This window comes from Ailuropoda melanoleuca, chromosome 4 (assembly GCF_002007445.2).
Source record: "Ailuropoda melanoleuca isolate Jingjing chromosome 4, ASM200744v2, whole genome shotgun sequence".
NCBI lineage: Eukaryota > Metazoa > Chordata > Mammalia > Carnivora > Ursidae > Ailuropoda > Ailuropoda melanoleuca.
Window position 1 is genome coordinate 68,906,949 of NC_048221.1, and position 20,932 is coordinate 68,927,880.

At 53.5% G+C, this 20,932-nt stretch overlaps 1 protein-coding gene across 1 annotated transcript; it reads right to left on the reverse strand.

The window, feature by feature from the left end:
• Positions 1–235: 235 nt before the first annotated feature.
• Positions 236–20,525, reverse strand: LOC100473238 (tyrosine-protein kinase ZAP-70). The gene is given in 15 exon segments (XM_011233527.3): positions 236–742; positions 2,008–2,120; positions 2,216–2,266; positions 2,268–2,357; positions 2,449–2,641; positions 4,057–4,263; positions 4,830–5,022; positions 6,051–6,099; positions 6,327–6,373; positions 6,452–6,533; positions 6,623–6,761; positions 9,656–9,816; positions 10,458–10,893; positions 20,064–20,137; positions 20,366–20,525. Coding segments are annotated over 13 exon segments (1,851 nt in total). The 5' UTR covers positions 10,860–10,893; positions 20,064–20,137; positions 20,366–20,525; the 3' UTR covers positions 236–618.
• Between the last annotated feature and the right edge of the window lie 407 nt (positions 20,526–20,932).

Sequence of the window (20,932 nt, forward strand, 5' to 3'; positions counted from 1 at the left end):
GGGAAGCAGAGGCCCAGCGGTGCACTTGCCTCAGTTCCCCCACTCTGCCACAGCTTCTCACGCATACGAAGATGTCCTCGGGGCAGAGAAGTGGGAAGACCAGACCCCCAGACCCTGGGGACCACGTCTGGGCCCACAAGAAAAGCTGTTTTCAGGCACTTCTCACTGACTCCTTCCAATGACCCAGCCCCTTTCCTGGTCCCCCATTCGCCCCAGAAAAGATGAGGGACTCAAACAAGAGAGAAGCTGAGTTTATTACAATGACAGAGATTCATGTCACCTGAGAGTTCCCAGAGTCTTTGCCTTCAGGGCCCAGAGGAAGGAAGATCTCTATTGTAAGCAATGCACCCTCAGCTGAGGGCTGCCCCATAGATAGCAGCCCGAGAGCAAGTTACACGACCCCACCCTCCCAGGGCCTTCCCTCCTCCCCCAGCCAGAGAGCATAGGTGACCAGGTGGGGACACTAGATCAGTATGAACCTGAGGCCTCAGCTGCCTGCCTTACCGCAGCCCAGCTGCTTTGGGGAGAGGAGCTGAGTTGACCTCAGCCAAACTGGAGGTCCTAGGATGGGGCGGAAGCTGGAGCATCGAGGCTTGCAGGCCCCAGGCAGGCAGGAGCTCAGACAACAGCAGCCTCAGTCCCCTTGCCACATCCTGGGGGGCCTTCAGCCTTGCTTGCCACGCTGTAATAGTAGGTCCGCATGCGCTGTTCCACAGCCTGGAAGTCTGGGCGGTCATCCCACCTGTGGGGGGTTGGGTAGATCCAGGCCACTGACCGCATCCCCACAACCCACCTTCATCTGCAGGGTAGACAGGCAGGGGGCTCAGAAAACCAGTGGGGTTGTCAGGGTGGTGGAGTTTGGAGTAATGGAGAGGTTTGTTGGGTAGGAGAGGACTAGAATCGAGTGTTGCCATACCATGTGATAGAAGAACTGCCTACATACAGGATGTGGGGGGAACCATCTGTTGAGTGTTAACTGGTGAAGACTTGGGGAATTTAGTTCATTGAGTGTCGGAGTAACAACTATCAACCAACAGGAGTCGGGAATTGAAAGCTGAAGTACTGAACACGTGCCAAGGGCCAGGATATTGGGGGCTAGGTGCCCGCTTATGTGGGTGCAAGGGTGCTGCCCCTGATCTAGCAGAACATTGGAGTCCTGACAGTGGGTTCAGCTAGTGGGGAGTCAGGCTGTTAAAGATGCTAGCCTCTTTCAATATTGCGTGTTGGTGTGCTGGTGTTGGTGTTTCCCAGTGGGGGCCATTTAACACATGTTGGATGGACTGATCATTTATTATTTATCATAAATAGGGTGTCTATTTAATCGGGTGGCTTAGGTGTTTGGGTGGCAGAGTCATAGGTGTTGACCAGTAGAATGGATGTTGGGGTAGGAAAAGTATCAAATGTTAGAACACCCATGCATTGCATGGCTCAGTGTAGGGCAATAGCTTTTTTGGGTGCGTGTTGCCTATTTTCTGATGGGAAGTTGAAATACTGATGATTTTAGGAGTTGGGGTGTTCAAGTATTGAGTTTGAACACCAGACAGGGGTGGAGGTTTTGAATATATTGAGTGTTTGGGTGCTGTAGTGTTGGTCTGTGAGGGTAAATAGGTGTTGAATGTTGGCTGGTGGGGGACTGAGGAATTAGACTGGACTATAATCCCATGCCCTGACCACTGGTAGCATATTTTGGGTAACAGAGTACTGACTTGAGTACTGTAAGATCAATGTGCTGAGTGCTGGCTGGTGGGGGACTGAAGCTTCAGATGCTAGAGCACTAGGTATCTACAGGGCTAGGGTGTTGTGGTGTTGGGCCACTGGAGCACTCTAGCGTCAGTGTGTTGAGGCATTGAGTATAGGTGCAGAAAGTAAAGGTACCAAGTGATGGAAAGGCTGTGAACTCGGCGAGTCTTGGGTGGGACGAGTTTTGGACTATTGGGCACCATGACCTCTGGCCTCAGGCCCAGGTGTCAGTTCAGCTAGGTACCCTTCCCACCCACTGGCACTCACTTGTAGATCCAGCAGTCACTCATGAGTGCATACATTTCAGGCGGACACTCTGGCGGGCACTCCATCCGCTTGCCCTGCTCGATGAAGGCTATGACCTCGGGGCCTTTCATCTTCTGCTCGAGCCAGAGCCAAGTGCAATGTGAGTAACGGGGGCCACCTCGCCCTCACCCTCCTTCCCACCCACCCGCCCGTCTCTGCCCATGCCTGCCTTGTAGGGCTTCTGGCCATAGGAGAAGGCCTCCCACATGGTGACCCCATTAGCTCCAGACGTCACTGCGGCTGGAGAACTTGCGGAAGTTGAAGCACTCGGGCGCATACCACTTGAGCGGCCACTTCCCTGCCGAGCGGGCCTGAGAATGGGGAGATGCTGCCAGGGCAGGGCTCAGGGACACTCCACCCACCAACCTCAACCACCTGGGCACCAAAGGGGTGGGGGCTCACAGTGTAGTAACTGTCGTCAGCACCCAGTGCCTTGGAGAGACCAAAGTCACTGATCTTGGCATAGTGCCGGTTGACCAGCAAGACGTTGCGGGCCGCCAGGTCACGGTGCACAAAGTTTTTCTCTTCCAGGTACTTCATCCCCATGGACACCTGGTGCAGCAGCTCCGCCACATTGCTGATGGGGATCTCCTCCCTGGGGTACAGGGGAGGGCAGAGTCAGCTGGGAGGGGGCTGCACAAGTTCCCAAGGGAGCAAAACCCAATTCTGTGACCCAGCCGAGCATGTGTTCAGCAGGTGCTTGTTGGACATCTGCTGTGTGTCAGGCACGGGGCTGGGGATATGGTGGGGAGGTGAACAAAAAAGGCAAAACCCTCTGTCCTCATCTAGTCTCAAGGCTTTACATTTCTCCCACATACTATGATCCCCAAACTTACACATTGACCTGCATCCTCTATATGCCCTCAGAGGGGGCTCGTGGGCATCTCAAAAACAATAAAGACAAAGCTAAGTTCCTGTCTGTTCATACACACAACCAGCTCTCCCCACTGTTCCCTTTCTTCTCCAGCAGCTACCTCCTTTCATTTCCTTGGGCCAGAAGCACTAGCCTTGCTGTCAACTCCTCTGTCTCACACCCAGCTTCCGATCTGCTAGCACAGCCTGGCAGCTCTGCCTTCAGAATCCCTCCAGAATCCTCCTACTTCTCTCCACCGCTGCTTCTGCCACCACGGCCCAGGCTTCATCATCGTCAGCCTGGACCAGAAGTTAGCCTGGACCAGAACGGTCACCTCTGCCCTCACCTCCCAGGGTCTGTCCCCCCACGGAAGTCAGGTCCAGCCGCTCCTCTGTGCAGAGCCTCCCAGGGCTCCCACCTCACTTGGGGTAAAAGTCCAAGGTCTCCCATGGCCCAGGATCTGCATGATCTGCCCCTTTGCCTCCCTACCCACATCAGCTCCCCCTCTCCTCTTCACACACTCTGCTACAGGCACAGGGCCTTCATCACAGTTCCTCCACTACCCCTGGCACAGGCACACCTCAGGGCCTTTGCACTGGCTGTCTGTTCCCCCATAGCGGCACTTGGCTGCCTCCTTCAGTTTACAAAAACCTCACCTTCTCGCTTGTCATCTCCCACCCCGACACTCCCAATCATCTTTTTTATAGTACTCATTTTCCAACATACTCTCTGTTATAATTATTACTGAAAACCTCTCTTCCCCAACCAGAATACAGGACAGAGGTCTTTGTCTCTTTTGTTCACCGATGAATCCCAAGGGCTGGCAATAGTCCCAATTATGGAGAAATTGCCCAGTAGACCCCTGTGGAATAACTGAATGTGTGAGCCAGGTTATGCCACAAACACACGTGCACCAGCAGGAACGGGGAGGTGATGGGCACGTGCCTCGGCCAGTGTAAAAGATCGTGTCTATGAGGGTAAGAGTTGGAGGCATGAGGACACCTTGCTGTTAACAGCTCTGCCTTGTGGGTGTGAGCGTGGGTGTCAGGGTGTGCGGCGGGGGGAGGCAGGAGTCACATGAAAACAAGTGTGTGGTCATAGATGAGGAGCCCGCAAGGCCCACCGGCGCCACGTGCCCAGCCCGCCCCAGGGCTCACTTCTTGCTGAGCAGGAACTTGTGCAGGGGCCCGCCGCCCGCCATCTCCATGACAAGCATGAGAGCCTCGGCCTGGCAGACGCCGATGAGCCGCACAATGTAGGGGTTGTCCAGCTGGTGCATGATCTGTGCCTCGCGCATCATCTCATCCTTGTCTGTCTTCTCCGTGCTGTGCTTCAACACCTTGATGGCCACGTCAATCTGCTTCCTGCCGCAACGAGCGCCTGCGTCAGCCCGGGCCCTGCTCAGCCCCTCAAGCCCACCCAGCCGGCCTCTCTTCTCTCCAGACGCGTGTGCTGGATACTGGGGTCGCCACCTGGCTTTCGCTTCAGAGCCCAGGCACACACTTCTCCAGCTGCCAGGAGTGTCAGCCAGCGACAGCCGGCTGCCAAGTTCCTCACTGAGAACTACGCCTCCCTGGGCAAAACACCTCAGCATGACACCCTCCCCGGGGGCTGCCTGTAGTCGGTGAGCAGTCAATTCAAGGGTACAAGGGGGGCCCCTCTGCCTCTGCCCTGGGATGCGCGGGGCCTCTGTTGCCACTGCAGCTCAGCCCACCTCTCCCTGTCCCCAGCCTGTGTCTCCCACACTCTCAGGTGCTGTCCCCGAGCCCTCCCAGGTCCTCCCCTAGCATGCAGTCTCCTGGCCCAGGATCAGTCTCCCAGGCAAACTGATGATGCATCCTGGCTCCAGCCCCCAAAGGCTGGGGAGGCCACTCCCGTCGTCTGCCCCCCCGCACAGGGCTTCCCCCAACCACGGCAGGGGTGGCCATACTTGCGCATCCGGTAGACGCCCTGGCGTACAGAGCCAAAGTTGCCACAGCCAAGTTCAATGTCAGCCATGAGGAGATTCTCCCGCTTCAGGAAGAGCTTCTTGTCCTTGAGCTCCTCAGGGTCACTGTATGGGCTCTCATACACACTCGTGTCCATGGGCATTGACGGGGCTTTCTCTGGGGACACTAGGCGTGCTGGGCACACACACACACACAAGCATGTACTCCCAAGTCAGGATAAGGAAGTATGGGATGGGGGGACAAGAGGACACGGCAGCCTTGGCACCCACAAAACACACGCCCCAGACAGCAGTGCACGATCCAGAACATGTGTTTGTTCATGTGCGCGTGTGCACACATGTGTGCTCCTAGTCCCATCTGTGGGAGAGCTGGGAAGCCACGTCCAGGTGGACTCTAAAGGCAGGTGCGTCTATGTGCACATGTAACCACGTGGGTCCCCATGTGCTCACACATATGCACCCACAAGTACTTTCACCCCCGTCTCTGTGTACGATGGGGTCCAGAGGTGTGTCTGCGTGAGAAACTGTTAGTGTGCCAGCCAGAGTCCACACATCCACGCTGTGTGTTCACTGGCGTGTCCGTGCCTGCCCGGCTCCGCGGATGTACCACATAGCCCTGTTTACCAGGGCTCCACGAGGAGCCTGTGCACGCACATGCAACCACGTATGTTCTCTGCACACACGCGGACAGGCGTGCATCTACACAACAAACACATTAGCGTCTGCAGCAAGGCATTTCAGGAACACGGGTTCCAAAGCCCGCCTGCCCAGGCTCAAATCCCGGCTCCACTATTGCCAAACTGCAGGACCTTACTAAGTTACTTGCCCTCCTTTCTCATCTGTAAAACACTAATTGCCATGACTACGTCATCTAGTGTGTCAGAAACATTCCAGAAGTACAGACACATGTGAGCGTGAAGTGTGACTGGCATATAGTAGGTGCTGGACAAATGTGTGTCTGTGGCCCCGATGTACTCCCCCCGCATGTCCACATGCACCCCACATACACGCACACAGGCATGATGGACATGCACACACACAGTTGTCTACAAGCACAGCGTATGCACGGGCCAAACCAAGCCAGCTGCTACATGTCAGACCCGGCCCACAGCTCTCCCCTGCCACTGCCCAGAGCCCAGCCAGGGACCTTGACTGTGGCCTGGCATGAACCCCACACGCACACCTCCACCTCCGTCGGCTCACCTGGTTCAGGGGTGTACCCATCTGAGTTGGTGTCAATCCGTCTGGGAGCCTAAAGGTCATGAGGTCAGCAAGGGTCAGCAGGACCCCAAGCTGGGGGTACCCAGCCCCTGAGACCCAGAGCTTCTGAGGACTCCCAGGAGCAGTGCTGGGGGAGACCCTCTTCTGTTCCACGGCAGTCCCACTCTCCATCCCAGCCTCGCCTGGGGAACAGGATGCATCACCCACCCGCCCAGCTCCATCCCTCAGGACACAACCCTGCGATGCCAGCTAACTCACGTGGGTGAACGTGGATGGGTGGGCTGGGAGTGTGGGAGCAGCGGCCTCTGGGGGGGCAGAAGGGACAGTGAGGGGGTGGGGCATGGGGTCTCCCACTCACCCCCATCCCCCAGCACCTCCCTCACCTGAGCTGGCACTGCTGTTGGGGCAGGCGTCTTTCAGGCAGTAGATGAGCCCATCGGCCTTCAGTTTCAGGTACTCCACCAGCTGCAGGGAGGTGGGTCAGGGCCAGGGCTCCTCTTTTCCCCAGGACCCTAAGCAACCCCCCCCCACCACGAGGTGGATGGGCAGCTCACCTGCCAGAGCGTGTCAAACTTGGTCCCCTCAGGAATACAGTACTTGCCCGCCTTGTCCTGGCTGATGAGGTAGTGGTACACGGTCTTCCCATAGATCAGCGACAGTGCATAAGTGCCCTGCTCCTTCCGGGGCCTCAACCTGGCACGGGGAAGGAGGGGATATCACCCCTATAATCACCTGGGCCTTTCCTGTGGTGACCCCCTGCTGGCCCCAGTTTCCACACACACACACACACACACACACACACACACCCATGGACTCTGCTCTAGATAGTCTCATGGAGAAGTGGCAGGGACTAGGGGACCCAAGGTCAGGCTCCACTCAACGTCCAGACCTACTGGTAACAGGCTGGGGGCTGGGGTGGGGGAGGGGAATGAGAGGAGAATGGCAGTATCCACAGGGAGACACAGTTGTCCAAGAACACACATGTGACCATCCACGGGGAATGCTGGCCCTCCCACAGTGGACACTCGGCCCCAAATAGCCTGATACTCAACACCCACAGCTGAACCCTTGGCCGTCCAGGGGAAAAAACTGAGCCACCCACAAGCAGACACCTGGTCCCTCCATGGCTGGCTCCTGGGGCACCTTTGCACAATTCAGAACAAGTCACCTTGTCATCACAACAGACCTGCTAGTTACTGTAACAGACTGACTTTTAACAGAATGAGACCCTTGATTGCCCTCTGCTGGAAATTTGCTAAAATAAATAAACAAACCTTCCTTGTCTATGAATGGGAATTGAGCCCCTCAAAGGTGGTGTCTTTGTGTGTAAGAACCTGTCCACTCACACACACGTCCACATACACAGAGCGATCTAACCATACACACACAGGCCAACTTAGAGCCAGGCGCCTGGACCCTCTCATTCCACGTGAAACCAATCAACATCTCCCACAAAACAGTTGTGTCTCGAGTCACTGGCACAAGGTTCTAGTCCAAAATCAAGTGTAAATTCCCAATGGAGAATGGACAGCAACTGGTCCTGGGGGTCTCGGGCCTTGTAGAACAAGTTGTGGGCAGCCGACCAAGAATCTTGGGAATTGTACTGAGGTACAGAAGAGCTGGCTGGTGGCAGGCAGCAGGAAACAGGCACCAGGATGGCCTGCAGACGGTGTCAACTCTCTGACAGGGCTTGGGCCCCACCCATGGACATCCATTCATTGGACAAATGTTTACTGAGTGTTAACCACATGCCCGGCATTGTTCTAAGGGCAGAGATACAGTGGTAAACAAGAAAGACGTGAGCCCGCCTTGTAATCAAGCCCTTCCTTAGACCAAAGGGATGGATAAAGATCTTCTGTCTCAGTCTCATGTGAAAAGAGAGACAACCGAACTACATCAGAGGTTCTGAACCTGGAAAGGGCTGCCAGGACGAGGGTCAGGTTCAGCTAGGATCTCCTGTCGCTGTACACAAAATCTCTGGGGTAAACATGTTTGGGCTTGAGAAAGGAGTTCAGGGTGCCTGGGTGCTTCAGTCAGTTGAACATCTGCCTTTGGCTCACTTCATGATCCCAGGGTCCTGGAATGGAGTCCTGCATCAGGCTCCCTGCTCAGCGGGGAGCCTGCTTCTCCCTCTGCCTTTGTTCTGCCCCCCTGCTTGTGCCCTCTGTGTCTCTCTCTCTGACAAATAAATAAATAAAATCTTTTTAAAAAGGGAGAGAGAAAGGGGTCCAGCTTCAGAAAGATTCCCAAAGGGGTCTGTGACCCAGAAGAGGTTAGGAGACACTTAACAATATCCTCTTAAAGGCCCTTTGCAGGGGTCAGGTTTCTTTTCAAATCAACCCACACCACAAATCCTGCAATTATGCAGAAAGCTTCGGCAGCAAACAGCATGAGGTACAACTCCAACCGTTCTTCAGCACCTCTGAACCGCACTCAAGAACAAGCATGGCCCTGGTCTTAACTCCAGGCCTGAGTGGCATGCATCTTTCTATCACACCCTGCACCCTTATCTAAGAACTGGACCCGTTCTGGGCTTGTGACAGGCATCAGGATTCTCCAGGGGTGTTCCCCTCCCCCACTGCCCCATGCGAGGTTCTATGCCTCCAGCTTTGACCTTCAGCCCCCTAACTATCTCCATACTGAGAAAGCAGTTCTTGACTACAGGAACCGCAAGAAGAATCTACAACAGCCTCTGCCCAAAGCATACCTTGTCTAATTTTCCAATAGTCTGGCTCAAAGTAGCTGCTTCTGGTCTCTTGACATTGCCCAGCGTGAGTCACTGTCCCTGATAATATCAATGCTCCAACTGCTTCTGAACCTCAGTGCCAGCTCAACCTCTACCCTGTACCCAATCCTAGCTCCCTCAGCCTCAGACACTCGCGGCCCATGCTGGCCCTACCTGCCTCTGTGACTTCATGCTTGAAATCCACGGCACCCACAGCTGGTCAAAGCCCTGGGCCCTGGCTCTCCTGACACTCCTCTTACCTCAGTAGGCCAGTTAACTGTCATAAAATCTGCAGAAAGTTTGCACAATTTTCCTTGAGGCATGGAATTTTCCATGGAAGCTTAAGACATGAAAGAGGTCAAGGCTGAGGTAGGATGGGGACAGCAGCTGGTTAGTATCAGAGCCTGGATTCCCAACCAGGCTCTATTTCATTGATGCATCATTTTTGTCTTCCTGCTCCACAAGAACAGGGATTTGTGTCTGTTTTGTTCACTGCCGTGTCCTCAGTGCCTGAAACAGTGCCTGGCACATAGTAGGTGTTCAGTAAATATTTGTTGAGTGGAGAGGGGAAATCGAAGCAGGCAGAAGTTCAGCTACTTGCCCAGCGTCCCCAGCTGGTAAGTAGCAAGCAGAGCCTGGATTGCCACCCAAGCAGCCCAGCTCTGGAGCCCTAACCACTGCAGATCCCTTCCCATGTAATGTCCCTTCGCGTACTCAGAAACACACTACCCCCTTGCACATGTTAGCATAGGTTCACCCCTCACAGCCCATCTGCACCCTGAGGTCTGCCCCAGCCTCTAGGATTCCAGCCAGCAAGCCCCAGCTCACCACCCCAAAGCCCCAAGCCTTAAGCCCCACATACAGGAACTTGCCGTCAGTCTGCGAGCCAGAATAGAGTTTGCGCTCTGCCTCCTCGCGCGTCAGGCTGCTGTGGTACCAGGGCATCCTCTCGTGAGCTGTCGTGGCAATGAGCTTCTCCACCTGGGGAGCCTGGCTGATGATGGCCTGCTCCAGGGCTTCGCCCTAAGGAAGGGAGGATAGAGGAGACTTGTAACTTTCACCAAGTGTCACCAAGGGGCCAAGTGCACAGCCAGAGGAAGCCTCTATCATCTCCTGGACCTTCCTAATTGCCTCCATCCCCGTGAGACCCTTCTCCCCAGGCACACCTAGGGTGAGTCCTTCAGACTGTTGAGGGCAGCCTCCCCCATCCCCCATCTCCACAGTCCCTCTCCAATCCCCCACCCATCCAGGGCCACGCCCCAGGCCCCTCCTTACAGGCAGCCTCAAGCTCATCTCCAGCTTGACGATCTAACACTGGTTGTCGTGCAAGACCACCACCACCACCCCCGCTGGCAGCTCCCCCAGCATTCTCTTAGGCCGGGCCCCGAAGCCCGGCCCAGTGCGACCTCCACAGGCGGGTCTGGCATAGACGTGCACCAAGACATCGCTCAGGCCCCTCCTTCCGAAGCCCTCCTAGGTCCCGCCCCCACCCACCCCCTCCAGCTTCCAAACCTGGCGTGGCGCAGCAAAGCCCAAGCGGGCGAAGACAATCGTTCTCCCCAGTCCCCCCCAACTCCCCTCCAACCGAGGCTCTCTAGGCTCCCCGGGCCAGCTCTCCCCAGGTCCACCTCCCGCCCCCGCCCCCGAGGGCCCCGCGCTCTCACCTCCAGCTTCCACGTCTGGCGCACGTAGTCGCGCACCATGGCGTCGCGCAGGCAGTCGAAGACGCCGGGCTGCGGCTCGAGTCCCGACGGCCGATTGCACGGCTTGCGCAGGTTGCAGGGCAGCCCGTCGGGGTCGCGCGAATAGAACTCGCAGAGTTCTGCGGGGCCGCAGTGCGCCTTACCGCCGGCGATGGCGTAAGTGCCGTTGAGCTGGCGCTCGATGGGGAAGTGGTGGAAGCGCACCTCGTGCACGAGCGAGAGCACATAGCCGCCCAGCGAGCGCAGGCACTGGCGCAGCAGGAAGAGCCCGTCGGCCATGCCCGCCAGCTTCAGGTGCTCCTCGGCCTCGGCGCGCGAGATGCTGCCGTAGAAGAACGGCAGGTGCGCCGCGGGGTCCGGCATCGCCGCCGCCGCCGCCCGGGTGCCTCGCCAGACCCTGCGCGTTCAGAGCGAGATGGAGGGCACGTCAGGGGCTCGGCTTGCCTTCTTGGGCCCAGACATGCGGGAGAGGCCGCATTGAGGGGCATCCGTGCCAATCGTGCAGAGCCTGCTTTATGCCAGAATCAACTTGGAGAGGAGCCCCAGCCTGCTGAGCTCAGATCAGAGAGTCCCCGACCCTCCTCTGACTTTTCAGAGACTTTGTGCGGAGCGCCCAGACACCCCCACTGGCCCCACACACACCAGCACCTGGAACCATTCATTCATTTCCCAGGCACGTGTTGAATTATTGTGTTTCAGGCAGGTGCTGGAGATGAGAGTGAGTAAGATAGACATGATCCTGCCCTCCTGAAGACAACAGTCTGGCGGGAGGGGGAATACATTAAGCAAGAAAAGAGGCAGAAACAATTACGGACTGAGGTCTGTGTCATAAAGGAAATAAATAGAGTGATACTAAGAGAAGAGGCCACGGTAGCTGGGATGGCCACCTTATTCTCTGAGGAGGTAGCATTTGAACTGAGATCTGAAGGATGAAGAGGAGCCAGCTGTTCAACAATCATGGAAGAGAGTACATCAAGCAGAGGGAACAGCAAGTACAAAGGTTCTGAGGCTGGAAAAGGCTTTGTTCTTCAAAAGAGCCTTACTCTATTAACCTTCCCACGAGTCTCCTCGGCCTTAGAAATTCCCCTTTGCCCTGCCCCCTCTGCCTTCATGGACAAATTTCTAGAAAGCATAAACTAATCTAAATATCCATCAATAAGAGATTGGTTAAATACATTAGGGTTTAATTCCAGTGTGAACTTTGATACAGGCACTAAATAAAATGAGATATGCAGTTTGAAAAGTATGATCCAAAGTGGGGAGAAGGAATTAAAGATATTTAGATAAATATCTAGTAAGACGGATAACCTAAATTATGTTTTTAACTTTCTGGGGTTATAGTATAATGACATATCTTGATAAGCACTGGGTTACACAAATGTCTGGATTTCTCAAAGAATGTACTAAAATTTGTTCATTTATTTGGACCCCTCCGTTTAAAAAAAAATCCATAAAATATTGAACATGAGTTAATCTGCAGAAGTAGTTAGGTCTGTTGGATACTGATGATTGTAATTTACTTTGAAAAGCACCCAAAAAATAACATCAACTGATGGATGGACAGATAGGTAGACAGATACAATCAAGTCTTATTATTCAAAGTAGTTCTGTAAAGTTATTGCAAACACTGAATTAGCAAATACTAAATGATTGCTCCTAGAGGAAGTCCAATGTTAGGTTCCTAAAGTCTCTGGTCACCACATTTTCATCAACTGGTCAGTACATAACCCTGTTTCTGCTTAAAGACACTATTTGATATATACTGTTGATTCGTTAACATTGAATACTCAGCCATCAGCAGTAAAACTATAAGATTGTCTAACACATACTTTTCCTGGAAGGCACGTCACAGCCGTCTTGCACTTAGGAACACGAGACAGCACATCAGCCCTGCACTGCCATTTAAACAGTGAAATCACCAACAAAAAACACAAAAATGTGATATCAAATTGAGAACACTTGTTTACAGTATGAGAATTAAAACAAAAAGCAGAGGCGCGTCCATTTGCTTGACCTCAGTGGGAATGTGCACGTCCATCGACTCAAATGTCTTGCTTCTCTGCGTGTGTTCCTGAATGACTATGAAAGGGCCTTAAGTATTAATTTGGGGGTTACAAGTAAATATTAACAAATAGATTCTAAATACAGAATCTGCTACTAATAGGATCAACTGTATGTAACAAGTAAATATTAGCGAGTAGATTCTAGATACAGAATCTGCTACTAATAGGATCAACTGTATGTAACAAAGTGAATATAACAATATTAATTTAGAATCTATGGGGTGGTTAATGAGTAGACAACTAATTCTCCCCATTTCGCTGTATATTTGTAAGTTTTTATATAAGACTGAAAAAACTTATCACCCCATAACAACTTCCAGACATTTCTCTAAGGTGGGCCCAGCAAGACCACTGAGGCATAGGCTGTGTTCAGGGAAGGGTCCTTGGGTGCCTGTCTCAGTTAAGCAAATGTGAGCAGGGGGCTCAAAGAAGGCTTTTGTGGCTTGAGAAAAGCCCTTCATCCTGGGTGTCCAGGGACAAGCACGGATGGGCACAGGGACTGAGAGGAAGAGAGTGGAATGGGAATCAGGTGGGGTCTGGGTTGGGATAGCCAGGGGAGGAGCCAGAATCTACGTTCTAACCTGATTGCTCCTGACATTGGGGTTGGGAAGGCCAGGCTTAAGGGGGTTCCTGGATGTCCCAATTGTTACAGGCAGGTGATTAATCAGGGACCGCATTTGTGGCCCCACCTGGAGACTCAGGTCACCTTTCCATCAGAGTGTTGAAGAGTCAAAAAGGTTCCTAGGTATTTGCCCTAGAGAAATGGAAACTTGCATTCATAGAAAAACCTACACAGGAAATGTTTATAGCCGCTCTGTTCACAACGGCCGGCCGAATCTTGGAAACAAATGTATCTCCGCAGATGAATAGATAAACTGTGGCACATCCCTATCACGGGATACTACTCAGCAATAAAATGGAAGGAAACGCTAATCCCCACAACACATGGATGAATCTAAAAGGCATCCTGCTGAGTGAAAGAAGCCACACTCGAAAGGCCACAAATTGTACAATTCCACTCAAAACTGTATCAGTGGAGAACAGTGCATCAGTGGTTGCCAAAGGCTGGGGGCCAAGGGAGAGGATTCACTAGAAGGAACATGAGGGGATTTGGGAGAATAGTCAATATTTTGATTGAGATGTTTATCAGCTATATGCATGTGTCAAATCTCACGGAAGTTTTCACTAAATGGGTGAATTTTACTGTATGTAAATTATACCATAATGTTTTTAACTAAAGGAACTGGAAAGTATAGACAAACCAGACACTAAGAATAACAACTGACATAGGAAAGAAAGTGCTGTTTATACTCCTGCTCTACTTTCTTGACTCCCACCCCCTCACCAGCCTCGAAGCCTGTCCCCCACCCCCACTTGGATGATCTCCAGGCTAGAGAGGAAGCCCTGATATCACCACCTAGTGGGCGCGAGGCAAGCACCTAATGCCCTCCTCAATGCTGGTCCCCTGAGTGATGGACATCAGTGACCCCTCCTTCCTGCTTGAGCCTCTTGGCTCTCCCCAGTCCTTCACAGGCTCCCTGACATGTCTCCTTCTTCTCTGACAGTTCCTGCTCTGTCTCCTTCCCCAGCCCTGGTCCCCTTACTTGGGGCGTTCTGTCTGTGGCTATGAACATGCCACCATGCCCACCGGTCTAGTCCAGATCTCTCTCCTGAGGTCTGATTGTGGTGGCATCACCTCCTTTGATCTCCACCTGCTGTGTCTATTAATAAAACCTGAGATCCAGACCTAACTCACATGGTGCTTGTGGTTGGCTAAACCCCACAGTTTGTTTCCCATGAGCTGAGCTCCAGGATCTGCAAATTGCTTCTCGGCAATTTTTCCCGAGGCTTCCCTTGCTCAAGAACTTACTGTGGCTCCCTCCTGCCCACTTCATTCAATCTAACTAAACTCTTCAACCTTCCCTCTGCTCCAGCTGGGCTGTGCTATTCGCCTTCTTTCAAATGCACTTCCACACTTTTATCCATGCAGTACCCTCTACCGAGTACTCCCTCCCTACTTATCTCCATCCTCCCAAGTGCAGCCGTCCCTGCCTCACAGATTGCATCGCTGCTCCCTATACCCAGGACACAGAACCAAGCAGCAAGGTGGGGGCTTGTCCAAGGGCTGTTGGGAGGGGTGGGGGTAGTGAAGCTGGTCTCTGGGGCAGGAAGCTGTGGCAGGAAATTGTCGGCAACACAGTTTGAGAAGCTCCTCCCCACAGTGGCCACAGGTGCAACCTGGGTAGCCAGAGACGAGTTAGTGCAGAAGGGGGGTGGGGAGAGACTTGCCCTTGGGGCCCAGTCCAGGGCCATAAGCCGTGATTGGCCATCTCAGACTGAAGGCCAAAGCATCCCAGAGGCAGGAGCCTTCCCCGTGCATTCTGAGCTTTATCACAACCTCCCTGTCTCACTGCCAATGACAACAATGGTAATAATAACACGACACTGCACGGCAGGTGTGTCCAGGGGTTAGCCAGCCCTGTGTCTGCTCTCGCCTTCCTGTGCCTTTCTGGGCTGTCCTCACTAGTAAAACAGGGGCATGAGAGCCAGAGTGACCAGCTTGCCAGTTCCCAGGGATGCTGGGGAGGCCAGAGGAAGTAGACAGGAGGAGGCAGAAGATGAAGAGCCAGGGGGACAAGGGGCAGGAACATTTGTCCATGCAGCACTGCTGCAGGCCAGGCCAGCATGGACCCTTGGCCTTCAGAGGAGTTGGGCCAATCTGCAGCCTCCTGATGGGACCCTAGATGTGGGTGGGAAGACCACACCTTCCTATTCTGAGTCATATCCCTACGGATTCTGTGGCTTTCCCAGGAGACAAGCCCACCATGAGACTCCCCCACCCCAGTCCTGCCTGGACTGACCCCATCCAGCCTCCCCAGGAGCTGCGAGTTCAGAGATCCTAATTCGGCCTTCCCAGAGTTTGTAGCTCCACTGAGAGATGATGGGACACCAGCCTTGTTTGCACAGCCCAGGCCCTGGGAGGAGAAGGAAGAAACCTGTGGTCCTTGGTCAGAAGGATCTAGCTAAAATTCCACCATTCAAGCATCCTCCTTCTGTAAAGGTCGGGTTCAGTTATATCTATTCCAGAGAGACCTGATACCCCAAACATACTTCAAAGGAAAAAAGGCTCGGGTGGTCAAACACACTTTCAAAAGCTACTGAAAGCATATTAGCATATTAAAGGCCCTGAGAGAGAAGTGCCTGGGAGGCTCAGTTGGTTAAGTGTCCGACCCTTGGTTCCTGCTCAGGTCATGATCTCAGAGTTGTGAGATTGAGCCCTGCGTTGGGGCTCTGTGCTCAGCAGGGAGTCTGCTGCAGATTCTTTTTCTCCCCTTCCCTCTGCCCCTCACCCTCCACAGCCCCCCCAAAATAAATAAATAAAATCTTAAAATAAATAAATAAATAAAGGCTCAGGGTACCCGGGTAGCTCAACAGGTTAAGTGTCTGCCTTCAGCTCAGGTCGTGAGTCCCTGGGATCTCAGGCCCTGAGATCTCAGGGCCCTGGGATCAGCTGCGTCAGGCTCTCTGCTCAGTGAGAAGTCAGCTTCTCCCTCTTCCTTTGCCCCTGCTCATGCTCTCTCTCCCTCTCTCTCTCTCTCAAATAAATAAATAAAAATCTTTTTAAAAAATTAAAAATAAAGGCTCTGAGAAGATCTGAATGGAAGGACCATTTTAGCTTTGTTTTATCCCCACTCCTATGTAGCAGATCCTTGAGGCTCTACTATTCCACAAAACATACTCTGGGTATCAAAAGCTCCAATTAGATGCCCGTTGTGAGAGCCCAGAGGGAAGACCGAGGCAGTCAGGCTGCAGAGGGAATGAGCCCATCCAAATGGACTTGTTGGGAGGGGGTGGGAGTTGCACCAGCCAGGCCTGGAGGCTCCATATGCTGCCCATAGCCAGATGCCAGAAGTGACCCCATCAAAGGCTCTGCTAGAATGGGGGCCCAGCCCCTCTTTGCCCACCCCTCCTCTCACTGACCCCCAGTCTTCTGCCTGAGACCCGAAATGCCCCCTAAAACCACACTTCCTGCTCTCTAGTTCACAATCATGGTGGGGCTTCTTCCGCCCACCAATAGAGGCAGGACAGGCAATTTCAGCCAATAAAATGCCACCTTGGTTACATTCTAAGTCACAATGGCAGCAGTTGACTTTGAGCCATGGGTGGCGATAGGCCCCTTCATAGCTTTTTCCTGACGCCAGGGCATCAGGGATCTACAGTGCAGTGAGAGAGTCCTGGGCAATGAGTTAAGCTCACCAGACCCCACCTAGAAAACGGTGCAAGCAAAGGTGCCTGACACGGGGAGATTGTGGGGATTCCATGGGATAAGACTCACCAAGCACCAAGCACAGCACGTGGCCTGCCATTGTGTTATCATATCCTTCACTGCTCTCAGCCTTCCAGGACTCCCACCTCACTGAGGGGTAAACCCCAAGTCCTGATGCAGTCTGCCGATCACCTCTTTGTCCTCATTCACTCCCCACCAGCCCACGGGCCTCCCTATGTCACTTGTTCAGGTCACTTGATCAAACCAGGCATGGTCTAACCTCACGGCCTTTGCACCGTCTGTTCCCCCTGCCTAGACACTCTTCCCTCAAAATCCTTCACTTTACTCAAGTCTCTGCCTAACTATCACCTCCTCCTCCAAGAGCTCTTCTCCAACCTCCCTCTCTAAAATCACCTCCCCTTCTTCAGGATAAAGACATCCCTGACCCAGCTTTATGATTCTTCACCACCAAAAATGTAATTTATCCACCAACTTGTTGACACAGGACCTTTGTCCCCTGCTAGAATGTAAGCACCACGAGAGTGAAGATTCTGTCTTGTTCCCCAGCCCAGACCAGCAAGGTACATAGTAGGTGCCTACCCCCTTCTCTTGGCCATATGCTTCAGTCCCCTCTGTTGTCCCCTCCTCCTAGAAGTGTTCCATGATTTCCACCCCACCCTCCCCAGGCTGAGTCAGGCACCTCCTCTCCTGTCCCAGGGCCCATCCTCCCCACATCACAGCCCTGATGGCCATGTATGACCACTGTCTGTTGGCTCTTCTGTCTGTGACCAGGCTGAGCTCCCTGAGACAGAGTCTTGTTTTCTACTGGAGCCCAGGCTTCCTTCCAATAAGTATGTGTCAAACAGGTAACAACAACAACAGCCTCTGTGCCAGGGACTTTACTATGAGCGTGAGCCACTTAATCTAAACCTCACCTCAGCTCCCATAAAATGGGAACTGTTAGCCCCATTCTTCAGATAAAGCAACTGAAGCTCAGAGAGGTTACTGTCATGATCAAAATCATGTGGCCTGCAAGTGGCAGTCAGGATTTGAACACAGGTCTCTGACCCAGCAGCCTGCGCTCACCACTGTGGTGAATGTCCTTTAGGAGACAGAATCGCTTATTCTGAGCTGGATTCCTTGGGCGGCTCTCACCCCAGGCTGGCAGGTGCCCCTGCACTTTAGCTTCCTTCGACTGTCAGGGCCCAGAGTGCTGGGCTGTTGTGGGGTTGGGGATAGGTCCTTGCATCTAGCAGACTTGCTAAGTGTCTGCTGATCCACTGGATGTGAGCAGACCCCCACCCTGACCTCCGCTGCCTTGGTTTTAAGGGCTGTGTGAGCTCAACAAGCTTTCCCTCTCTGGGTGTCAGGCTCTGTGACTGTAAAAGGGAGATGAGGAGAGGCTTAGGGGGTGGGAAAGGAAGGGCGATGAGTCGGGAGGACAGCAGGGTGCTGTCCTGTGCCTTGTGGAGTGTTTAGCATCATTCCTGGTCTATATCTACTAGATGCCAACAAGACCCCCTGAGTCACACCCAAAAATGTCTCCAGACATTATCAGATGTCCCTGGGGTAGGGGGGGGCAGGGGTAAAGGCGGTGCCAAAATCGGCTCCAGTTGAGAACCACAGCCTGGTTCTATGCTTTGTGTGGGTGGGTGTGGAGGGAGTGGTCAGCATGGAGAGGTCTGGCTGCTGCAGCCCCCAGGAAAGTCTCCAGAAGCTACAGAGTCTGGAGCCTGACCTCCCAGAGCTAGTAGTGACAATGAGAATTCTAGCCACAGGCTCAGATAGCACCTACTATGTGCCCGGCACTCTAGATCTACGGTTGACCCCAGAATAACACGGGTTTGAACTGCTCAGGCCCAGTTACAGGCAGATTTTTCACAGTATGGTTAATGTCTTTTCTCTTAGGATTTTCTTCATGCTATTTTCTTTTGTCTAGATTACTTTGTTTTAAGAATACAGTATATAACACATACAGCATACAAAATATATATTAGACTACCGATGTTATCAGAAGGCTTCCAGTCAACAGTAGACTCCTAGCAGTTAAGTTTGGGGGGAGTCAACAGTTACATGCAGGATTTCAACTGCATGGGGTTTCGGCACCCCTAAGCCCAGTGTTGTTCAAGGGTCAACTCTACTCGTCCACCTAACCCTCACAAGAGCCCCGTGAGTGAAGGACTTAGGGATCGGGGACCTGACACACACAGAGGTGCAGTGACTGGCCTAGGGTCGCACAGCACACACAGTAGGCAGCAAAGCCAGGGCTCGAATCTAGGCTGCTGGGCTCTAGGTAAGTGTACGCTTACCACCGTCCAGGCTGCCTGCCAGCCCCGTGTCCCTGCCAGGGCTGCGTGCGGGAGGCAGGAGGACAGGCTCAGAAAGGAAAAGGAAACACCACACTGAAGGAGAGGAGCCTTCAGAGGTGGAACCTGAAGATTTTTCATGCCAGGAGTCCCTGGCCCTAAGCTCTCAGCAAAGCTTTACTAAGCACCCAGGGTATGCTCACCACCCTGGCTGAGACAGGAGTAATGAATTGTTCACCACAGGAACCCCCCTGTTTCTTCCTGCCAAGACTCTCCTGCCTGGGACATTTTTCCCAACCTCTCACCCAAGAGCCAAGAGCCAGGCACCTGCAAGGTGCCGATATTTGCATCTGCATTGAACAGATGCACAAATTGAGGCTCAGCGTGTCCCAGCAATCTGCCAAGGACACACAGCAGTTGAGAGGGATTCAGACTGTTTCCTCCTTCACCTCTCCGGGTCCCCTCTAACCTGAGCTCCCTTACAAGTAGCTCAAGCCTGTCCTGGACAGCGTGATAGGAATCATCTGCGTTTGGTTGTTCAAGTTCACAGTCCTGTTGAGCCACCCTCGTATTCACGGGGCTGGGAGTGGGGGTGGGGGGTGCAGAGCACATGTTTGCTCTCTTTGGAAGAGTTTCTGCTTCCTGGAGCCAAGGTGTCACCCTGATGGGACCCAGCAGGAAGTGAGGGACTTGGCAGGCATTGCCGTGTCCCCTGGACACAACCACTCAGCTGACACTCCGGCAGGGAATCTGCTTCCCTCAGGGTGGTGGCAAGCGGTGTCTGCTTCCTTTTCCCGCTGGACACCACCCATCCCAGTCCTACAGCCCCTCCTGGTCCTTCCCCGTGGCCTCCTAACTCTGTCCCCCTCCACCAGACTCAGGCTACCCATGGAAATGGCAGCCGAGTGCTATTCCATCCAGGATGACTTACCTGGGGATGTGCAGATGATATGGAGGCAAATGGGCCACAGGTCTCTGGTCCCCAACGTCCACAAACAGCTGGTTCTAGATGAAGAATTGAGACCCAAGAAACTAACTTGGTTATCTCTGCAGCCCAAGCCCCCAGCCTGAGGCCCGCGGCTGACCACCCCTTCACATGCCCAGGCAAAGCATAAATAGGCCATAGCCCACGGACTCTTCACCCAACCCCCACCCCCGCCAGCTGCCCTGAGTCCCCCAGGGTGTGGCTGTGGTGGCAGGAGAGGGGCAGAAGGCCAGAGGGCAGCCACTCACCTGGGCACACCAGCAGCCGCACAAAGGCCCAAGCCAAGCAGGGACCAGGGCCGGAAGGCCTGGTGTGCTCTTAGCAGCTGGTTTCTCTGAAACTCAACTTATTTCCTTGTTGTGAAGACAGGAAAGGGGGCTGCGTCTGAAGTTTACGCCAAAGTCACGAAGTGCTGCGTTCAAGGAAAATCGAAAGTCACGTGTTTCAGGGAGGGCAGAGGGCTTTTCCGGGGACAAGCAGGGCCTGCCCTGCACTGGGGGAAACAGAGGCTGGCAGCAGGCAGGGGTTATGCAAAGTGACAATTCCAACAGCATCCCCAAAGCCAGAGAGGAGAAGGAAAGGAGCTGTGTGTGCCAGAATGGGGGGTGGAGCAGTGGCCATGGGAGGCTGGTCCCCAGGACTCAATGGAGATAGGAAAGCCCCACTCCTCCTTCCCAGGGGGACATGGACCCAAGGCCCACCTGGCCGAATAGCTCCTAAGAGTGATTTATTGATTCCACATTCAGGTTAAACCTGGAGAGAGGAGAAATTTGCTTAGTAGGGCCATACCCCAAAGGTTCAGAGCACCTACTGCG